The 22,706-nt window shown below is 44.4% G+C and overlaps 1 protein-coding gene across 1 annotated transcript; it reads left to right on the top strand.

Annotated features, from left to right (window-relative positions):
* The first annotated feature begins 420 nt into the window (after positions 1–420).
* Positions 421–4,743, top strand: LOC120572586. The gene is made up of 5 exons (XM_039821908.1): positions 421–447; positions 3,639–3,744; positions 3,988–4,367; positions 4,468–4,582; positions 4,661–4,743. Exons 1-5 carry the CDS (start codon positions 421–423, stop codon positions 4,741–4,743), a joined length of 711 nt encoding a protein of 236 aa, XP_039677842.1.
* The last annotated feature ends 17,963 nt before the right edge of the window (positions 4,744–22,706 follow it).

Raw genomic sequence — 22,706 nt, 5'->3', positions numbered from 1 at the left:
AACATGTTGCTTGAGTTGCATTTACTGAAAATATTTGAGTTGACTTAATCAGTATTAATTTAACTGAAATTCAAGAAGTACCAGTATCAGTTACTCCATATATTTAAGCTCTGTGAAACTCATACCTATATCATAATCAAACTCAATTGCCACAACATCAAATCACATGAGGGGGGAGGAGCAAAGTGTACTTGCTCTGTGCTGTGACAGGAGCAGCACTTTTACACAGACACAGACAGCCAGGTTGCCTCTTTGATGGAACTGTAGCGGTGCATACTGGAGAGAAACTGAAATTAAAGTATCAATCTCATTACACTGGTATTGATCAATATCAATACCAACGGTATCGATATTTGGATCGATCCGCCCACCACTAGTTCTCAGGCGAACATTTAAAGATTTTCCAATAACCACACAAAAATGGCAGCAGGTACACGCTACGGAAAAGTAAGTAACAGATTTTATTTCCTTTTAAGTGGTGTGAGCTAAATACATTTTTTTAAATGCTTTAATTTATAAATCATTTAAATACGTAATAATGTAACAGAATAGGTTAGTTGTTTTCTGTTGATACTGTATGTAAACTGGTGTTTTAAAAAGGCTGAAATTCTGATTAGATTATTTTTCCAACGCTACTTTTAACAAAACAAATTTTTGTTTTCTTGGTGATAGAGACCCAGAATGGAGTTCATTCCGAAACCACCGAGCCCAATAAAACGGAGGTGAGTGGATATTTTATTCATACAGCCAATGTTGGCAAATGACAAATTCTTGTAAAGAAATCTCAATCAAGAGACAAGACCAAGTAAAAAATGTGGTCGATTTGGAGACGAGACCTTCAAAAAATGGTCTTGAGACCAAGACCAAGACTCCAGTACTACAACACTGTTGTGGGCGTCCATAAAATGAACGGAAGAAGATTTCGGAACGAACACTTTTTGATAGAAATCCCTGTATTGTGTTTGTGTGAGTCTGCATTTGAGTCCAATCACAGATCTGTGACACTGAGTTACAATTATTAAACATATAAATCAAAGTCACTTTCTTAGTATTCGCCTTCTTCTGAAATATTACAAACACTAAAGCAGAACCAGGTAACCAGATACATTATAAATGTGGTGTTGCTCCATTTTTTCTAAGACCAGAAGTGTTGGCGAGTTTTGGATATTCTGTCCAATAAACAAGCAACCGTCTCAATCGTTTGCCGTGTGTTTACAGTGTTTGGTGCATTTGTTAAGTGCAGCGGGAAAGCAAACCAAACCAAATGAAGAATGCAACAATGCTGCAACTTCACCCCCGAATCGCACTGAGTCCACCGTCCATCTTCTCTTTCATTTTCTATCCTCAAATTAATCAAAACGTACAGTTCTGGGGTCTCATTTATAAAACTGTGCGTAGGATCCTTACTATAAGTTTACGTGCGCCCAAAAGCCCAAATTGGCGTACGCCGAAAAAAAGTCAGATTTATAAAACCGTGTGTACGCACACCTGTAAGCAATATTCCCTTTATAAATCACAGACTACAAGCATGCGGACGTGGATCAGCCTCTTATCCCGCCCTGTACACGCCCATTTTTAACCATAAATAGTCAATGTAAAGCACCTCGTGAATGCTGATCAGTATGTTAATGACCCTTGCAGTTGTTCTTCGTTACACCGAATCATGCCGAATCATGACGACTGGCGGAGAAAACAAACAAAAAAAAAAAAAAAACTCTCAGACGCTCGGGAATTTCTGCCAATTGAATCATAATTTCGGCCTGTTAATTGTCGCACAGTGTAGGGAACCGAGGGAATCAGCAGGCATTACGGTACTTGGGGACAGCGATATACCAGACGTATATAATAAGATTTAACAGAACTATATTATATCCAAACAAGCCTTAGTGATGAAGTTGAAGATTATATATAATATTTATTTAAAAAAACACTTAGCTTCAGCCATTTCCCTCTGGAAACAGCCGGTTTCACCCAGAGTGGCGAGGACCTGTATTTGGACCGGGATGGCACGGTTCCGGCGCGTTGCCCTCTCTACTCGACCCAATTCAGTACATAGATCCAAGAGCGCAGCTATATTACTATTACAGCTACATAAGGGAATTTAAATCGGCATATGAGCCAGTCATCGTCATGGTCCCTGAAGTCTCTTTTTCTCCTGATTCTTCCATTCCAGTCCTCCTGCAGGGCCAGCAGGGCCATCATGTAGCATTACACACGGGGTCACCGCAGTATTTATATGTTTAGTCTACAACAATTTGTGATTGTTAACACCTTGCAAAAATCACAGCAACAACTAGTGGTATCCTAACCTGACTCCGCCAGATGGATTGCTTCGCATTTGCTCGGCATATCCATCTGGGAACTTTCCGTTGGAGAACTTTTGGGAAGGGGCGAAAATACTGGTTAGCTGATTGGATGAACCATCTGTCTATCACCTATGTTGGTGATAGACGGGCCAAATCAACCAATCAGATCCACGAAGCGTATGAAAATACAACCACAAGCCCGCCCCTGCTGCTGCAGGCAAAGCATAGCTCGTTAGCTCAGCAAGCAAGCAACATGTCGGTAAAGGATATTTGCCGTTTGTGTAACGAGAATTTAGGACTAAAAGGCCCCATTTCATGTTCCTGGACCATATTCCAAAAGAAGGATCCAAGAGAAAAAAAGCATTAGCGAGTGGCTAACAGAATTGGGGCTACCGCTGTCTGAAAATAATGGTTAGCTGATTGGATAAACCATCTGTCTATCACCACCTAACCCACCTCCAAACCAACGCTGATTGGCCCGGTCGTTTGGCAAACGGCTCCAAATTTTCTCTATCTCAAGATGCCAGACTGATCTGCGAGTGGAAAACTGGAGCTCGCGAGATCAGGACGGTCTCACGAGGCTAGTGGTATCCCCCACCCCGAGATACAATTTGAAATTGAAATGTAATAAGCAAACACACGGCTGTATTTCCAGACTTTGACATTTGATGATATATGCACAGTTTTAAAGACAGATATTTAGTTATGTTTAGACTGTGTTGTGCAGTTATCTAATGGTAGGGTATTTGATGCTATCCTGTATTCCATGCAATCGGGCCATCTCCTACTCCTGCGCTCCGTAGCGGACAATGTGACGGCGAGACAGCGCCGATTAAATATTAAGAATGAGTTTTTATTTAAGATTTGAGTTTGAGGTGTTTATGGAACAATTATCACTCAGTACAAGCGCAAATAACACTTTAATCTTTCAATTTAATCTTCATATGGTGTGAAGAAATGTGCGTGAGGCATTCTTTTTGAATACTTAAACATATTAAGAGTAGCCTAATCGTTATTCCCACATGTACTTTCTGCAGTCTGACTTCAGTTCACCACCTCACCATCTGCGTCGCCAATTCCTATTTTGTCTCCAAAATGTGTGTACGCATGGGTCAGAGTTTGCGTGGAGGACCGCACATTCTCCCGTCAAGTTTGTTTTTTATAAATCACAAACTTTGCGTGGGAAGTGGCGTACGCACGTTTTCAGCCCCGTTTTGTGCGTACGCCACGTTTATAAATGAGACCCCTAGCCTCTTAAAAATACACTACTTTACTCTTAAGGAAACAAAAAGTGTACCTGTAAGTATCTTTTCTCGTACCTCCTGTTTTTAGTGTGAAGGGTTAGTATGGGACTCACACGGGTCTGGTGGTTTAGGTGGTCTTGACTACAACACTGTTGCCGACTTTAAACCAGCTCTGTGTCATGACAGTGTGGGTGGTGTGCACTTCCACTGTCATGACACGAGCTAAATCATTAACATATCTCTTTGAAGGCTGAAATATCGTTTTCTTTTCTCTCTTTCTTTTAGGTCGGCAAATCAGCTGTCTGGTCAAACTAGTTTAAGACAATGTGAAGGGAAAAGAGGTAGCTACACATATTTGCATCACACATCATAAAACCATGCTATGATAAGTGTTTTCTGTATTCCATCAAACTCTTCTTGTCTGGCATGTGTTACAGGTTCAGAATACCTGGAATGGGCATTGGACTTTGTGTCTGAAAACAGACACAAGACTTTAAACTTGAAGAATCCAGCTGGCGCCACATTGAAGATAGGAGACCTGGACGATACTATTTATAGTGGGGAAGATTACGTGGTTAATGGTTGGGGAAAGTTTTACCTTCCTGAGAAAGTAAGTATGCAGGTTGTAGGTGTAGTGGAGGGGATTCCGCGGTGTGACCAGCTCGTTCTGATGACCTGCTGTGAGGACAGACAGGTGTATGCCTATGATGGAGAGAAGCTGCATCTGGTGGCTTCAAGCCTGCAGCAGCTAAGGGACGAGGGAATAAAGTATCCAGGGTCTAAGAGCTATTACAATGGGGAGGCCTTCAAAGATATGGTGAGAACTTAGTTAAGTTGCTGGGAACAAGTAAGGCTTTGTGACTCTGATGAACCTGTGGGCCCTGATAACTATGGGTTATATTGTCTGTTTTGTGTAGACCGATGAGGACTGGGACAAAGTGAACAAGAGGCTGGACCAAGAACACCATGAACTGGTGATGTCAAAAAAAACTGAATTCCTTCAGCATCTGAAATCAATCAAAGACAACCTAGGTGGGCATCTTTCTCTTTCCTACTTTCAGTTGAGTTTTGTGTAGAATAATTAATGAATCAGCAATTATCCTTTCACAGGGAAGGCAAGATCCTCCAAGCAAAACATGCAAATCCTGAATCCTGATCCTCAACCAAGCTACAAAGAAGATCATCTACCTTAAAGATGAAATCCAATTTAATATAATAATAATAATAATTATTAGTGTATAAATAGAGTAATTATTATATAACATAGGGAAATTTTGCAAGCGATAAAAAACTCTCCTATGCGCTGTGGGCCTGTAAAGACATTGTATTTGTCTATAAAAAAAACAAATCTGACCAGCCCACATTAAAAAAAATGCCCCTCTGGCATTTACCATAATTGCCAGATGGCCAATCCACCCCTGCCGCCAGTGTTAACTCCTCCAACATAACTTCCTAATTCTGTAAGAAACTTCAAAATAGTTGCAACTGCAATCTTAGTTTTGTAAACTTCTACTTGTACACTTGTAAACTCTGTATTGAAAGCTTGTATTTGCACATCTATGCTTGCATGTTAAAATTGGCAAAAGCCTGGGTTAACAGAGCAAGTTTCTATCCACTGTCGTAGTACCCTCAGGGATTTCGGCTTAGTTGTGCCAGCTGATGCACAGAAATGTGGTTCTGTCTTGCTTTGCGGTACACCCCTCTGGACCCTGAAATCAAAGCAGCTAAATTAATTGTGTGATATTCCTTTTTAGCTGTGACCAGTAGCTCTGTAGGTCATGCTGCTAGACAAAAGATCCAACACCCTTTGGCGGCCATGGTTATCACCCTAGGTGGCTACAATTTGGTATGTAGGTTAAGTGTGTTTAATGCCATTTTGCTTAAAGGTGGCATGACAATGGGTGCCAATCGCAGAAAGTCTGAACAGGCACAACTTAGAAATGGAGATTCATTTCATTCATTCTTTTATTAGTTCAAGGTTGGATTACTGTAATGCTCTTTGTGTTGGTCTGAATCAGACCTCCATCTCACGTCTTCAACTTGTTCAAAATGCTGCTGGTCGTTTTTTTTAACAAATACATCTAGGTGTGCACACATCACTCCTGTTCCCTACACCCAACATTGGCTCCCTGTGCATTTTAGAAAAGATTTTAAGATCTCATTGTTTGTTTTAAAGGCAGTTATTGCGGTCTTCAAATCAGCTGGTTTTAGAAGTCCCAAGGTCAAGGTATAAACAGGGTGATCAGGCTTTTGCAGTTGCTGCTCCAAGACTCTGGAACAAGTTACCCCCTGATTTTTGCACTATTACGGATGTAGCTCTTTTTATGTCCAAACTCAAAATGTGTTTGTTTAGACTGGCTTTTAATACATAGTAGTGGTGTGACAATTTCACTCTGCTGTTTCTTTGTAACCTTTTCTGTCTTTACTGTGTTATATGTTTAATTCTTTTTATTGTATGATATATTGTTTTATACTTGATTCCTGATATAAAGCATGTTGGATACCTGTTGGTTGCTGTAAAGTGCTATATAAATACATTTTGATTGAATTTTGATTGATTATCCCTAACTATTGCACATATTATATTTCATATGTACTGTGAACTTTTGCGCATCACTGATTGATATTTTGCACACCCTGCACAAACTATATAGTCTTCTTTTACTCCATGAACAGTTTTTTTTATAATCGTTTTGATGTCTCACTATGGGAGCAAGACTCACGGTAAATGCTCGACCGGATCTGCTAGACGTGTCAACATAGTTAGGTTTAGGCATGAGGAGTGGGGTTTGGTTAGGGTAAGAATAACAGGGTAAGCCAATCAGAGGCATAATCAGGCGAGCCACGAGGCACGTCCTGTGACCTTCACACGTCTAGCGGAGTTTTGATTGCGTCCCTCAGAAGCACTTATATCAATACGCCACTCCTGATTGGCTGAACGCGTGTCCATCCACACCAGGTAGTGCCACCTACCATAAATAGCCAATGCCGATGGCACAGCGTAATTCAAAAACCTTTTCTTGGGGGGAGGTATGACGTCACTGAGCTGAGAGGTTGGACTGGCGCTGAGCTTCCGCTCCCATCGACCGAAAATGTAATTTTACCCACTACAGACTGGCATTTTTATATATTGCTGACCGCTCTAAGGTTCCTAACGATGTCAAGCAAGGAAAGTGGCTTGGTTCCGCCTGAAAATCCAAGTAAAACTCAAAGAATGACGAGGGGCCGGACGAACGTTGAGGCGCAAGATGGCGGCTCGGGTGCAGGTGGCTATTCCTCACAGCTAATTCAGGAAGTTACTGAGAGCATCGGCAAGTTATTAGAGGAGAAGCTGGCCAAATTTACAAATGCACTGGAAGTTATGACAACCCGGGTGGAAAGCAACAGTAAAAGACTGGAGGAAGCTGAGGGTTGAGTGTCCACACTGGAGGACATGCTAGCTACCACTGAAAACAAGCTCCGGGAAGTTGAGAAGAAGTTACAAACTGTCACTGACAAAGCAGACAACTTGGAGAACAGGACAAGACGGGACAATCTCAGGGTTGTTGGCTTAAAGGAAGGAGCTGAAGGTGAGCAACCTCTTGCTTTCTTTGAACGTTGGCTGCCGAAAATACTGAACTTGGATACTAAACGGGGCAGAATTAAGATCGACCGGGCGCACAGAGGGCTCGGACCCACTCACGGCAATCGCCCCAGACCCATCATCATTAAGCTGCACAACTCCGGGGAGAAACAGCAGATCATTGCTGCAATGAGGGAGAGACGACAGCTGACATATGAGGGACAGAAGCTGTACATTCAGCAGGATTTCTCAGCTGCAGTGAAGGAGAAGCAGCGCAGCTTCAACAAGGTGTGTGAACGTCTGATCGGACTGAACATCCGCTTCTCCATGCGGTTCCCCGCAATCCTAACCTTCACGTACAATGGAGAGAAACATGCTTTCCAGTCCCCCCGAGCTGCGCAGGCATTTGTGGATGGACTGCCGTGAGCTATGCAAAGATCGCCGCTGGGTAAATATACAGTATGTTTTGTGACGAGTTGTCACTCTGTAATTCTAGTTTGAACTGTCTAAATTCAGCTGTGCACATTAAGCTGGAAAAATGTTTAGTTAATATAGCCATTCTGCACTTATATGATACGTCGGGGCTGTGACGGCTGTGATATTAACCCAAAAGGTTAGAAGTTGAACTAAGCTTAGTCTGATAAAAAAAAAAAAGGGGGGATGTCTGTAATTTGGCTAAAGCATTTTTAACCCCTGAGGAGCTTTAATTTTTATTTTTGGGCTCTAAAGGGATGTGAATCTATCTGGGTCGTGGGGCGGGAGTTTCTTGAAGAGACTGAGGCTGTTGCTCTTCTTCGGCGTTACCTGCGGTTTCAGCGTCATACAACCACTCGTAACTGTTACACGAACCTGGTTATTATGGCTGTGTTTTTTGTTTCTTCTTAGGCCTGTTGAGGGCTATTTCTGTGTTCAATGCCCATCGTTCAGAGGCAATCTTTTTGTTTGCAGTGCTCTGAATTGTAAGACTACCTCCCCACCACCATTATACCCTGCCGAATATATATGTATTTTTTCATTGCTCAGGACCCCGACACTTATTTGGCCTGTGCATTATTGGTGTATCTTATTTTCATGTAACAACCATGAGTGACATTTATATTATTTCTTTAAATGTAAAGGGGGTCGGACATGTTGTAAATAGGCAGAAGATTATTTCTTTACTAAAGAGGGAGAATGCACAAATCGCCCTTCTACAAGAAACACATTTAACAGATTTGGAACACATTAAAATAAGAAGAAGCTGGATAGGCCAGGTGTTCTATTCGTCCTTCAATTCGCATAGTAGAGGAGTAGCCATTCTCATTCATAAGAAGTTGCCGTTTACTCTGGACAAGGTTGTTAAGGATGATGAGATCCTCATCGGTTCTGTCTAACGCATTCAAGCCCTCTTTCTTTTCTGGACTGCTTGCAGCGGCATCCTCACGTTTAACCCCCTTCACAGTATTCGAAGGAGACTTTAACTGTGTTCAGGATGCTAGTGTTGACCAATCTCCATCAAAACCTGCTTTTATGTCAAAAAAGACCGCAAGACTGAAGGAGCTGTGTGCCAATCTGGGTCTCTTCGATGTCTGGAGAATTATAAATCCAACAGCAAAAGACTACACTTTTTACTCCCATCCAAACCAATCTCTATCACGAATAGACTATTTTCTAGTGTCTAGAGGGGTAGTGGATAGAGTCAAGTCATGCTCAATTGGAATATGTACATTGTCTGATCATGACCCGGTATCTATGACGATATCCCCCCCCTATCTCGATCCCTCCACGCGCCACTGGAGATTTAACTCCTCACTTTTAAGTAGCCCCCCATTTTGGATTTTCTGGAGAAGTAATGGGAACTTGTGGCAATGGCAACAAATAACACACCAGGTATAAATCCTTCCCTGTTATGGGAAATGGCTAAGGCGTTCATGAGGGCATTTATTATTTTTTACAGAGCAGCTCATAAGAGGGATACAATCAGGAAGCAATTGGAATTGGAACATTTAATCCAGGATTTAGAGAACAAGTTTAAAGGTTCTCCATCTAAACAGAATCTCAAAAACTTAGAAGCAGCAAGATCGGCCCTTAATCAACTCTTAACAAGCAAAGCAGAGGCTTCTATCCTTTTTGCCAGACAGAGGCTATATGAACACGGCAATAAGCCTGGCCGCCTTCTCGCCCGAATGGCAAAGGGCAGAAATGCCATTAATTTAATATCATCACTTAAAGATTGTAATGGAGACAAAGTTCATGAATCAAAAAAAAATTAATAATGTTATGAGACAGTTTTACCACAAGTTATATTCCACCGAATGCAATACATCGGATGATCTAAGAAAATCCTTCCTGGATCAAATCAGTCTCCCTTCTCTTTCCTGAATAGGCCGGTTACCAGGGAAGAGATCCTGGATGCTATTCGCACACTTCAAAGTGGGAAGGCACCAGGGCCGGATGGCTATGGGCCGGAATATTATAAAAAAAATTGAGTTGTGGTAGGCCCTTGGACAGATATGTTTTTGGACTCCTTCAGGAATAGACATCTCCCTCCCTCTCTAAATTTCGGCAATATATCTTGATGAATGCGGTTCTTATAGACCTGTCAGCCTTATAAATGTGGACAGCACGATACTTTCTAAAGTGCTGGCCAGACGATTGGAGAATTATTTACCTTCACTCATAAATGACAATCAGACAGGCTTTATCAGGGGAAGGTTCTCGTACTCTAATGTGAGGAGACTTCTTAATGTAGTACAGTACTCCTCGGAGATGCAGCACCGGGCACTAGCTATATCATTGGACGCGGAAAAGGCGTTCAATAGAGTGGAGTGGAGGTTCATGTGGGATGTCCTGAGCAGGTTTGGATTAGGAGAGGAGTTTATAAATTGGATAAAACTTATTTATCATTCACCAGAGTCCTGTGTCTTGACCAATGGCATGCGCTCTTCTCCCTTCCCGCTCGGTAGAGGGACAAGAAAGGGCTGACCTCTCTCCCCCCTCCTTTTTGCCCTCACTTTAGAGCTGCTGGCGGAACGCATTAGGAATAGTAAGGAAATACACGGCATTAAGGCAAGACCATTCACAAGATAGCATTATATGCTGATGATGTTTTACTTTTTCTTTCTGAGCCTGAGGCATCGGTCCCTGCTACTATGTCAATTATCAACGCATTTGGTTCCATATCTGGCTATCATTCATTACAGCAAGGTGTTCTTTCTGCTGGGCTTTTGGCCTGTCGCACCTCCAACGGTGCCTGTGGTGGACTATGCATGGCAGGGGCGTCCTCTTCCCTGAGGCAGGCCTAAACCTGACCGCATACCGCAAGGTTTTGCTGCAGGGTCTTCAGCTGGGGACCACCGCTCATTGACGTTTCGCCCCTTAGACCAGAACATCTCCTGGTGGCGGGGCAGTGAACAGGGACGTCTCCCCTGACACCCCCTGCAGCAAAACCTACTTAGATGTTACTCCCCAAGTCTTGTCTCGTCGTTTCAGCCAGAGCCAGTGGCTTGCTTTCTCCGCTTCCTCCGAGAGCTCTTTGGTGGATCTGCTCAGTGTGGCTCCATGTAGTCCCAGGTCCTTGAGCAGACGTGATGTTGATCTGCCCACAAAGCCTCTGGCTCCCACCTCCACCGGGTACAGCCTCACACTCCATCCACTTTCTCTGCACTCCGCGACCAGATCTGCATACTTTGCCTTCTTTCTCTCGTAGGCTGCTTCCAGACCCTCCTCCCATGGCACTGTCAGCTCGATCAGTATTGCTGACTTCACAGCTGCAGACCACAGCACCACGTCGGGTCTTAAAGTGGTGCTGCATATCTCCTGTGGGAACTGGAGCTGCTTACCCAGATCCACTTCCATCTTCCACACTGCCCCTGATGTTAATAGCTTGGCGGGTGGTCTCTTGCTGGTATGCCTTGCAGGTTCCCCCTGCCTGAGGAAGTGGATCCTGCATCGGCTCTCTGATGGTCTCTGGATGTTTGCTTCCTGCCGTCTTTTCTCCAGCACCCCTGCCAGCTTCCTGAGCACTTGGTCGTGCTGCCATCTGAGCCGACCCTGTGTCAGTGCTGTTTTACAGCCTGACAGAACATGCTGGAGTGAGGCATTGATGGTTCCGCAGAGGTCACAGGATTGCTCTGTTCCAAGCCACTGATGGAGGTTTTTAGGGCTCGGGAGGGTGTCGTACGTTGCCCTAATAAGGAAACTGAGCCGAGCCTGTGGCAGTTTCCAGAACTCTGCCCAGCTGATTGCTCGGCTCGCGACACCCTCCCAAGTTGTCCACCGCCCCTGCTGCCCCTGTGCCACAGACCTCACTCTGAGCTCCTCCTGCTCAATCCTGGTGACCTCTGCGACAACAAGATCCTTCCTCTCCTTCCTGCTTGCCTTTGACCATAGGATGGGTGGATCGTTCCATCCGAGGCCTGCCCGCCCTGTCTGTACCATGCCCACGACTTGTTGATGTTTCAGTCTTCCCATCACTTTCTGCACCTCCTCCTTGGCCCTCCACTTCCTTCCAGTCTCAACTCTGGCGTTTGCATCAACCACAGCCCTGTCGGAGGAGTCCCTTAACTCCATCACCAGCCTTGCCTTCTCCTGCTTGTAGCCCAAGGTGATGGATTTCAGGGGTAGCTGGAGTGAATTCCATCCATACAGGCCAGCAGCTGAGAAGCACCGTGGTAGGCCGAGCCATCTGCGGATGAAGGAGTTGGCTTTTGCCTCCATTCGGCTTACGGCTGATGAGGTGACTTCGCACAGCTTCAGAGGCCACATCACCCTTGGGTACAAGGTGAAGTGATAACACCACACCTTATATTTTCCAGGTAGCTGGCTTGCGTCGATCTTGGACAGGCCTTCCGAAAGCTGTCGGAGGATGATTTTCCCCATATCCTTGTCGGAGAGACCAGATGTATAAAGTCTTCCCAAGCTTCGGATGGGCTGATCCACGATGCGGGGGATGTCTTCCCCACTGATGGTGAAGGTGACTCTGTCATTTCTCTCTCCCTTTCGCAATGATACCTGCTAACAGATACTTTTTTTAGTACCTCCTCAGTCGAGGTTCCAAGCGAGCTGAGGCGAGCCGAGAAGGTGACGTGAAACCCTGCAGGCTGCTGATTGGTCGGAAAGAATCGTCACTGATCACTGCATTGCTAGCGAGCTTACGCGTTTTTTATATAGGTGGGGGGGGGGTTTTTTTGCTGCCTGAGGCTCCACGCAGAGCTTTCTCCGTAGCATACAAGTGGCCTGATAGTTATACTGGTGCGCTGGTGTGTGCATGTGTGATGTGTGTGTAGCTGGTGAGCGAGGGAGAAGTGAGAGAGTGACGGCGATTATCTCCACAGCGAGTAGCGACTCTAGAGTCATATAGTGAGAGAAACAAAGCAAGTAGCGACTCTAGAGTCATATATATGTGACCACGGTGGGAAATCTGGAGCAGTAAACATTAACTATCTCTTTGATATCATGTTGTTCACGGAGACGGAGAACCAGGAAATGCGTCGGGGGGGATATGCTGAGGCGATACTAAAATCTGCGATGGAAAACGGACGCACAGCGAGTCGAGGCGAGTAGAGTCGAGTAGAGTTGAGGGCGAGTCGAGCAGGTACCATGTAATGGAAAAATGCCATAAGACATAATCAGGGGAAGCATGGGGAGTTTGAGAAAATGTCTCATTTTCTTGTGTACATGAAGAGATCTTACAGCTCATCTCTCTCTCCCAAGATTGTTTTTCAAAGTATTTTTCTTAACCCTCTAAGCCCTAAGATTTTTTTTTGACAACATATTGTCCGCACGGTTTTATTTTCGAAAAAAAGCCACTGGAGAGATGAGGACAACAGACACCCAACCGGTAAATGTGCAAATGGGAAAATATGTATTTACATGTAGAGCAGGGAAGTGAGATCCAATTACAGAGGCCTGTACTACGAAGCAGGATCAACATGCCCTGGATTTATTTCAGTTACCCGACTTCACCTAACCCTAACAATCACGGACCTGCATAAGATGTGTCACGACGGTGGTTAACAACTAGTTCAAACATCTACTATACCAAATATGAAGAACACAGACACGGTTGGACAGGCAAAACACAATACAGTCGCTGCTCCTAAAACAGGAGGGTAAACTGGCAAAAAAGCGTAAATCACAACGCTTATCAATATCACTTCCCCCATCAGTCTGGCACAAGATCTGACCATAATCACACATGTGCTTTCCATGAACTGAAGGAAACAAGTAGAGATGAGAGAGCAGCTCAGTGTGTCACAGGAAGGAAGTAGGGCTGGGCGATACTGGGAATTTTGGTATCGATCCGATACCAAGTAAATACAGGGCTAGTATCGCCGATATCGATACCGATACTTTTTACTTGTAACGTCACGATCATTGAATAATTTTGTGATTTTGCCTTCAGTTAGTTGATTATGATTAGGATAAAACACAGGACAAAGATTTTAGGGAAATCGAAATGTTATTTACTAACTAGAACAATATAAAACAATCTAACGGTATAAAAAAATAAAAATAATATATGTGTAAAATTTTGAGTTCCAGTGAAACAATTGGGATTTTTTTCAACTGGCTGAATTTATGATAGTAGTCTACTAAAATTGCCTCTCTGATCACTGTGAACAGCATTGCTTGCTGGAGATTACCTGGATACTCCTGATTTCTTGGCTGAAAATCCTCTGCCAGAGACTCTGTCTCTGTGTTGGGGGGTCTAGTTTGGGGTTCTCCCTCCTCCTCCTTCCTCAACTTTTTTTGCAGCTCGGAGTTCTCTCTCGGGTGACTTAATGCTTTAATGCGTTTATGCAAATTGGTGGTGTTACCACCACAGTGGCGAATTACTTTTTTTGCACACATCACATGTGGCAGTGTCCGTATCAGCTGGAGTCAATACTCCACACAGCGTTTCTCTTTCTTTCCGCCATCATCACGGGCTTCTCTCACAGTTCTGACTCTCCGCTCTCTGCCTCCGGCAGAGCAGGGAGGGGGAGGGGCCAGAGAGAGAGAGAGTGAGAGGTGCGCTGTTTGCACACTGTGCACAGACTTGGAGAGATGCTGTGCTCGCATGAACTCGGAGAGAAACTAGAACAAAAGTATCGATCTCATCACAACAGTATCGATCCGATACCAATACTTATCTTGGTATCGATACTATCGATATTTAGATCGATACGCCCAGCCCTAGAAGGAAGGAACTTCCCCGGCAGTCTAGAATTATAATAGCATAACTAAGAGAGGCAGGTTAAAGAGAGGTGCCTGGTTGGGCTAGAACTCTCCCCAACCGGATCGGGCTGTACTGGCCTGCCTCCCTCTACTCTCGCTATATTATTGATTATATGATAAATAAAACTGATGACTACGAAAAGAAGCAGGTGGGCCGGTTAGGCGGACGCTGCAACTCCTCACTCCTTAACTATAAGCTTTATCAAAGAGGAGGGTTTTCAGTTTACTCTTAAATGTGGTGACGGTGTCTGCCCCTCGAACCCAGACTGGGAGCTGGTTCCACAGGAGAGGAGCCTGATAGCTGAAGGCTCTGGCCCCCAGTCTACTTTTAGAGACTCTAGGAACCACATGTAGCTCTGCATTCTGGGAGCGTAGTGCTCTACTAGGACAATAAGGTACTAGGAGCTCTTCTAGGTATGATGGTGCTTGACCATTTAGAGCTTTGTAGGTCAGGAGGAGGATTTTAAATTCGATCCTAGATTTAACAGGAAGCCAGTGCAGAGAAGCCAATACAGGAGTATTACAGGAGAATATATGATCTCTTCTCTTAGTTCTCGTCAGAACACGTGCTGCAGCATTCTGGATCAGCTGGAGAGTCTAATGGACTTATTTGAGCAACCTGATAGTAAGGAATTGCAGTAGTCTAGAAGTAACGAATGCATGGACTAGTTTTTCAGCATCGTTTTGAGACAGGATATTACTAATTTTGGCAATGTTACAAAGATGGAAAAAGGCTGTTCTTGAGGTTTGTTTTAAGTGGGCGTTGAAGGATATATCCTGATCAAAAATAACTCCTAAATTTCTGACAGTAGTGCTGGAGGCTAGGGCAATTCCATCCAGAGTAGCTATATCTTTAGATAATGAAGTTCGGAGGTGCGTTGGTCCCATCACGATAACTTCAGTTTTGTTTGAGTTTAACATCAGGAAATTGTGGGTCATCCAGGATTTTATATCTTTAATACACACTTGAAGTTTAGCTAACTGCCCACTTTCGTCTCGCTTAATTGACAGATATAATTGGGTGTCGTCTGCGTAACAGTGAAAGTTAATTGAGTGTTTCCTAATAATATTACCAAGAGGAAGCATATATAAGGAAAATTGTCCAAGCACTGAGCCTTGAGGAACGCCATGGCTAACATTAGCGGGTTTGGAGGGTTTATCTTTAATGTTAACAAATTGGGATCGCTCAGAGAAATAGGACTTAAACCAGCTAAGTGTGATTCCTTTAATGCCAACTAAGTGATCCAGTCTCTGTAACAGGATGGTATGGTCAATAGTGTCAAATGCAGCACTAAAAACAAGAATGGAGACAAGTCCTTTGTCTGCTGCAGTTAGAAGGTCATTAGTAATTTTCACCAGTGCCGTCTCTGTGATATGATTCTTTCTAAATCCTGATTGAAAGTCATCAAATAAACTATTGCTATGTAGAAAATCACATAACTGATTAGCAACCACCTTCTCAAGGATCTTGGATAGAAAGGGAAGGTTAGATATAGGTCTTTAGTTTGCTAAGACCTCAGGATCGAGGGTGTTTTTTTCAGAAGAGGTTTTATCACAGCTATTTTAAATGACTGCGGTACATAACCTGTTAATAAGGACATATTGATCATATCTAGTAATGAAGTGTTAACCACGGGTAACGCTTCTTTGAGTAGCCTCGTTGGGATGGGGTCTAAGAGACAGGTAGATGGCTTAGCTGAGGATATCTTTAACATTAATTGTTGAAGGTCTATAGGATAAAAGCAGTCTAAGTATATGTCGGGAATAGTTGTTCTTTCTAGCGGTCCTGCGTTTAAAGGTGAACCGTTAGAAGTTGAGGGCAAAAGGTGATAGATTTTATCTCTAATTGTTATAATTTTATCATTAAAGAAGAAAACTAATGAAGTCATCACTACAAAAAGCAAAAAAAAAAAAGGGTTCAGTAGGGGGGGGGCAATCTGTCAGCCTGGCTACAGTGCTGAAAAGAAACATTGGGTTGTTCTTATTTTCTTCTATTAGTGATGAGTAATAGTCTGATTTGGCCTTTCTGAGGGCCTTCCTATAGGTTTTGAGACTTTCTTAGCAATCCAAACGAGATTCTTCCACTTTGGCAGAATGCCATTTACTTTCGATGTTTCGCGAGATTTTTATTAATTTGCGGGTTTGGGAGTTATAACAAGGTGCTACTTTCCTTTGCTTAATCATCTTCTTTTTGAGGGGAGCAACGGACTCTAAAGTCGTCCGTAGATAAGTCGTAGCACCGTCTACAAATGTATCAATTTGAGAGGGACTGAGGTTAACATAAAGGTCCTCTGTTATGTTAAGGCATGACAAAGAGTCAAATGCTGTTGGAGTCTCTTCCTTAAATTTAGCTATAGCACTGTCAGATAGGCATCTAGTGTAGAAGCTTTTATCTAATTTAGTATAGTCAGGTATTAAGAATTCGAAAGTAATTAAAGAATGATCTGATAATACCGAATTCTGCGGAAATATTATTAAATCCCCAATTTCAATACCGTATGCCAGCACAAGGTCGAGAGTGTGGTTAAAACAGTGCGTCGCCTTGTGCACACTCTGACTGAAACCGACTGAATCTAATAATGAGTTGAAAGCAATACTAAGGCTATCATTGTCAACGTCCACATGGATATTAAAATCACCTACAATAAGTACTTTGTCTGATTTACATGATAAAAACTCTGAGAATTCAGATAAAAATTCAGAATACGGCCCTGGAGCCCTGTAAATAACAATGAATATAATTGGCTGTAATGTTTTCCATTTTGGATGTTGAAGATTAAGAATAAGACACTCAAACGAGTTATAATTTAGTTTAGGTTTAGGATTAATTAACAGGCTTGAATCAAAGATGGCTGCAACTCCCCCTATTAATATGACTGGGAGGAGTGGCTTCATTTAGACTAACATATTCTTCATGGCCCAGCCGGATTTCAGTAAGACAAAATAAATATATTTTATTATCGGATATCAAATCGTTTACCAATACTGCTTTAGAAGACAGAGATCTAATATTTAATAGTCCACATCTAATTTTCCTATTTTGTTCTATCGTTGCAGTCATTTTAATTGTAATTAAGTTGTTAAGTATAGCGCATCTTTTGTTTACCTTTGATTTAACCGATCTGAGTTGGGGGACAGACACCGTGCTTATTAGACTATGAGTGGGCGACTGCTCCAACAGAATCACAGAGGGGCGCGTAGCACTGCACCTCTGATTACTAATATCAAACTTGGGTTGTCATGGTTTATGACCGATAATAGACTCAGTCAGATTTTTTGATATGAGAGCGGCTCTGTCCCATGAATGATGAATGCCGTCTCTTCTAATCAGTCCAGGCTTTCCCCAGAACGCCCTCCAGTTATTCACAAAGCCCACATCATTAGCTGGGCACCACCCCGACAACCAGCGTTGGAAAGATGACATACGGCTGTACATTTCATCACTGGTCAGGTTTGGCAGGGGTCCAGAGAACACTACAGAGTCCGACCTTGTCTTTGCGTATGCACAAAGTGACTCAACATTAATTTTAGTGATCTCCGATTTACGACCATTACCCCCTACGTGAAGTATGATCTTACTGTATTTACGGTTCTTTTTAGCCAGCAGCTTTAGATGGGATTCTATATCGCCCGCTCTGGCCCCGGGGACACATATGACCGTAGCCGCTGGGGCCGCCGGCTTCACATATTGCAGTATAGAGCTCCCAATAACCAGAATTGGCTTCTCAGCGGGTGTATCACTGAGTAGTGAGAAACTGTTAGAGAGGCGAAGATGATCCGGTTTAGAGCGACCGTCATCATGTGCACTCCCTGGTTTAGATCTAACGCTACACTTCCCTTGGATAGTCACCCATTCGCCCGGCTGCTCAGGGCCTACCGGGGGACAGCTAGAAGAAGCTACAGTATGTTGGCCCGCTTCAGCTACGTGGCGCTGGCTAGCTATGAAAGCATATGATTCTGATTCCATGATACGTAGCCGTGCCTCAAAGTCACTAAGCCTTGCCTCCAGAGCAGCAAATATACTACATTTATTACATGTATCGTTATCACTAAAGGAGGCAGACAAGTAGCTAAACATTTGACACACAGAGCAAGAGAGAGCAGGAGAGGGAGAGAAATTAGCCATTGCTAAATGGCTACGCTAAAGTAGCTAACAGCGTTTTAACAACTGTAAGATCAGCAAGGCAGTCGCTGTAAGTGAAGCGAAGTATAAGTGCTTGAGTAGAACAACTGTAATTCAAATGCAATCCAGGCAAATAGCCGCTAATTTAAACAATAAAGCAGAGTTGAGTAATTTTTGCAGGAGCAGCAAACTAGAGTTTGGAAACAAACACGGGAACACCAGAAGTGACAATATGCTTACCGTACACGTCAGCACGTCACGTCAGTTGACAACTTACGAGCCTAAAGTCACTGCTCTCGTTCAAAACAAAAAATTTCACTTCTCCCATTAAGTCAGCAGGGTAAATGTAGCCTACCTACATCAATATAATGTGGGATGTGTCACAAAGGCATGCATAATCACACATGGTGGTGATTTAAAATATGTTCCTTCAATGTGCAGTAGTACACCTTGTGTAGTTAGTTATAGTTGTGAATACTGTGCACTTTTTATTTTATGCACTTTGATATGTTCCTGCATGGGTCAAATATGAGCAAGATCTTCATTTTATTTCAAAAAGAAACTTAATGTTATTGCGAATTGCCTACTGTGCACTATTTTGTTTTATGCACTTTGTGATCAGATAGGTCAGATATGTAGGCAAGAGGTGCCTAGGTCAGTTTCTTTTCTTTTGTAAGTGGAAAAAGTAGGAGCTACCTCAGATTCTGTTCAGTTAGCTCTTTTATTGTTTTCTATGCACCTTTTTGCTGTGCAAACTGACCAAAGTTAAAAGAGAAACAATAAATAAACCTTACATGTTTTTCAATAAATTTGTTTGTGTTGGTTTTAAAATTTGTCATTACGAGCTGCTTCGCCGCTGAAATGACTGGCCCAACTAACCTTCTCGGTCTGGCCCAACTGAATTTGTAATTGAATAGCCCTGTGTTAGAGTTTTGAAAAATGTGCATTTTGATCATTGGTTTTGAGTTTTGTGTCCAGAGTTTTGAAAAATGACGTCAAGGTTCTGAAATTCGTGCCAAAGTGATTGTAAAAAAACTGTAATGGCAGTTAAGTTGGTCAACCATGTCACATGAATATTCTGCAGAGTTGCAATAAAAAGAAGCCTTTTCATTTAAGTGGTCAAGTGGTTTAGCCCTTGTGTTATCCTATAAATTGGGTCATTATAAATGTTATTGGCATAACAAAATTGACCATTTCATAAAGCATGAAGTAAATTATCACTCAATTCTGGGTTACCCCTTTTATCCAACTTCATTCCACTCATTAGTTTTACACTTATTTTTTGCAGTATAACTACTATAAAATTTAATAAAACACCCAAAATGTTATGAAAGTTGTGAATATTAATTTACTTGTGAAGAGCATGGAAGGGAACAATGCATGGTATTGTTGGTTAATTTGGTTGAAAGAAACCTTGAAAACACATTTAACCCGAAGACAACACAAGTGTTAGATGCCTTTTTACTGGCTGGTGTAATATTAGAGTAACCTGTCAATAACTGCCACACATAGGCTAATAATAGATTGATGTAGAGTTCATGTGATTTTAAAATTATTATTTAATAATTAAATACTTTATATAACCCTAAATAGCTAACTTTAGCCTAATCTGACAAGCTACAGGCAAACAATGTATTCATAAAGTGCCTCGTTCTTCTGGCAGTTATTACAGCTCTCATACTTTTATTTTGACACGTTAATGTTACTTCCGGTCCAGAGCACATTGGTTTTAGTCATCTTTGAACTTTAACACGTACCAAATATAACATTATGAATGAGACCTGTGTTCCATCAGATTTTCAATTATTATGCACGTTATAAATATGAGTCCCTATTCTCGCTGTTGGATTAAAACGGAAACATGAATAACAAAAAAACGACAGTTGAAAAACGAGCAGTTTTCCAGTTAATTTTTAATTTGTATGGACATTGGAAAAACAGGAAAACGCAGCTCATAAAATGGATTATACTTTAGTACCCTGACAATTCAGGCCATTGTGGGAATGTGCCGAATATCCAGAAGTTAAAGCCCGAGCAAGAACAATCATTGCTGAGTTGTGTTGGTGGCCATGATGTCGTGGCCCTCCTCCCTGTCACGACTGACCAGGAGACAGACTGAAGTGATGAGTAGATCTTTAATAAACAAAGAGTCAAACAAGGAACAGGAAGCAACAGGCAGGAATCTTGTAGCTGAGCAGGCAGGTGTAGATCAGCGGCAGACAACAGGAGACAAAGCACAGGTACGGCAAACTTGGATTGAGCTGGAATAGCGTGTCAGTCAGAGAGTCATGAAGACATGTATGTAAGACCCGACAAAGAGTGAGTGTGTCTGTGCTGCTTAAGTAGGTGGACATTGATGAGATGCAGGTGTGAATCTGATGATGTGGTGTGATGAAGTGCAGGTGTGTGCAATCAGTACTTGAGGAGATTGTGAGCGGATGAGGGGAGTGAGTGCTGGGGAATGTGAATGGGAAACAACAAACGGAAAGTCCATGTAACCTGACATTACCCCCCTCCCACTAGGCGGCGAACCGCCCGTAAAAAGGCAAACACGGGGGGGCGGGCAGCCTGGAGTCCGGGTCAGGAGCGGGACAGGGTGCATGCGGACGGACTCCAGGCTGTCCCCCAAGACCAGGGCGGAGCTGGCTGGGGGCGTGGCCACGGCGGAGCTGACCCCTCTGGAGGCCATGGCGGAGCCGACCCCTCTGGAGGCCATGGCGGAGCCGATCCCTCTGGAGGCCATGGCGGAGCCGATCCCTCTGGAGGCCATGGCGGAGCCGATCCCTCTGGAGGCCATGGCGGAGCCGATCCCTCTGGAGGCCATGGCGGAGCCGATCCCTCTGGAGGCCATGGCGGGGCCGATCCCTCTGGAGGCCATGGCGGGGCTGATCCCTCTGGAGGCCATGGCGGCGCTGATCCCTCTGGAGGCCATGGCGGGGCCGATCCCTCTGGAGGCCATGGCGGGGCCGATCCCTCTGGAGGCCATGGCGGGGCCGATCCCTCTGGAGGCCATGGCGGGGCTGATCCCTCTGGAGGCCATGGCGGTCCTGGGAACCGTGTCGGCAGGACCTCCACAGTCCCCTTAGAGGGCGTATGGCCCCCCCCCAAAATTTTCCTGGGGAGGCTCCCCGGGATGATGTCCAGGACAGGCAATGAGGGCTTAGAACTGGGCTGTACCGGCGATGAGGGCTTTGAACTGGGCTGTACCGGCGACGAGGGCGTCGAGCCGGGCTGTACCGGCGAAGAGGGCGTCGAGCCGGGCTGAACCGGCGAAGAGGGCGTCGAGCCGGGCTGAACCGGCGAAGAGGGCGTCGAGCCGGGCTGAACCGGCGAAGAGGGCTTAGGAAGGGTGCTAGCTAGGTGGGGTTCAGGAAGGAGGCTAGCTAGCCTGGGCTCAGGGGAAATGCCAGCTAGGCTAGACTCTGGGGAGCCGCTACAAGGCCGGGATCCTAGGAACTCTGGGGGCGGCACGGCCGCACCACACGAAACAAAGGAAGGCGCGCCGACGCCGGCGCGCCCCAAGGCCCCCGGGGCGCCGGGCAGGCGGGCGGGAGAAAAGAAAGAAAAAAAGACAAAAAAAGAAAAAAGAGAAAAAAAAGAAAGAGAGGGGGGGGGAACTAGGAAGCTCTGGGACACTAGAGGACTCTGGGACACTAGAGGACCCTGGGACACTAGAGGACTCGGGAAACCTGGGGACACTAGAGGACTCGGGGACACTAGAGGACTCGGGGAACCGGGGGACACTAGAGGACTCGGGGAACCGGGGGACACCAGAGGACTCGGGGAACCGGGGGACACCAGAGGACTCGGGGAACCGGGGGACACCAGAGGACTCGGGGAACCGGGGGACACCAGAGGACTCGGGGAACCGGGGGACACCAGAGGACTCGGGGAACCGGGGGACACTAGGAGGACTCGGGGAACCGGAGGACTCGGGGAACCGGGGGACACTAGAGGACTCGTGGGAAGCCGAGGAAACGACAAAAAGCATTCGCAGACAATAATCCAGGCAAACAGAAAAGACTTCCGGAGACAATAGAGGACTTCGGAGACAACAAAGGAACTTCGGGAACACTAGGGACATTAGAGGACTCGGGAACACTAGGGACATTAGAGGACTCGGGAACACTAGGGACATTAGAGGACTCGGGAACACTAGGGACAAGGGAACCGCTACCTAGCCTAGAGTCAGGGGGAATCCAAACCAACCGGGACTCAGGAAAGCCACTAGCTAGCTGAGACTCAGGAAAGCCACTAGCTAGCTGGGACAC

Source organism: Perca fluviatilis, chromosome 14 (genome assembly GCF_010015445.1).
Source record: "Perca fluviatilis chromosome 14, GENO_Pfluv_1.0, whole genome shotgun sequence".
Lineage (NCBI taxonomy): Eukaryota > Metazoa > Chordata > Actinopteri > Perciformes > Percidae > Perca > Perca fluviatilis.
Note: the sequence above shows the minus strand (reverse complement) of the source record. Positions and strands in the feature narration are given on the sequence as shown.

Bases quoted from the DNA above. Each gene is read 5' to 3' on its own strand.
- LOC120572586 (XM_039821908.1), top strand. From the start codon at position 421: ATGGCAGCAGGTACACGCTACGGAAAA. The intron at 448-3,638 runs GTAAGTAACAGA...TCCTGTTTTTAG, and splicing joins CAGGTACACGCTACGGAAAA to TGTGAAGGGTTAGTATGGGA. The intron at 4,583-4,660 runs GTGGGCATCTTT...ATCCTTTCACAG, and splicing joins ATCAATCAAAGACAACCTAG to GGAAGGCAAGATCCTCCAAG.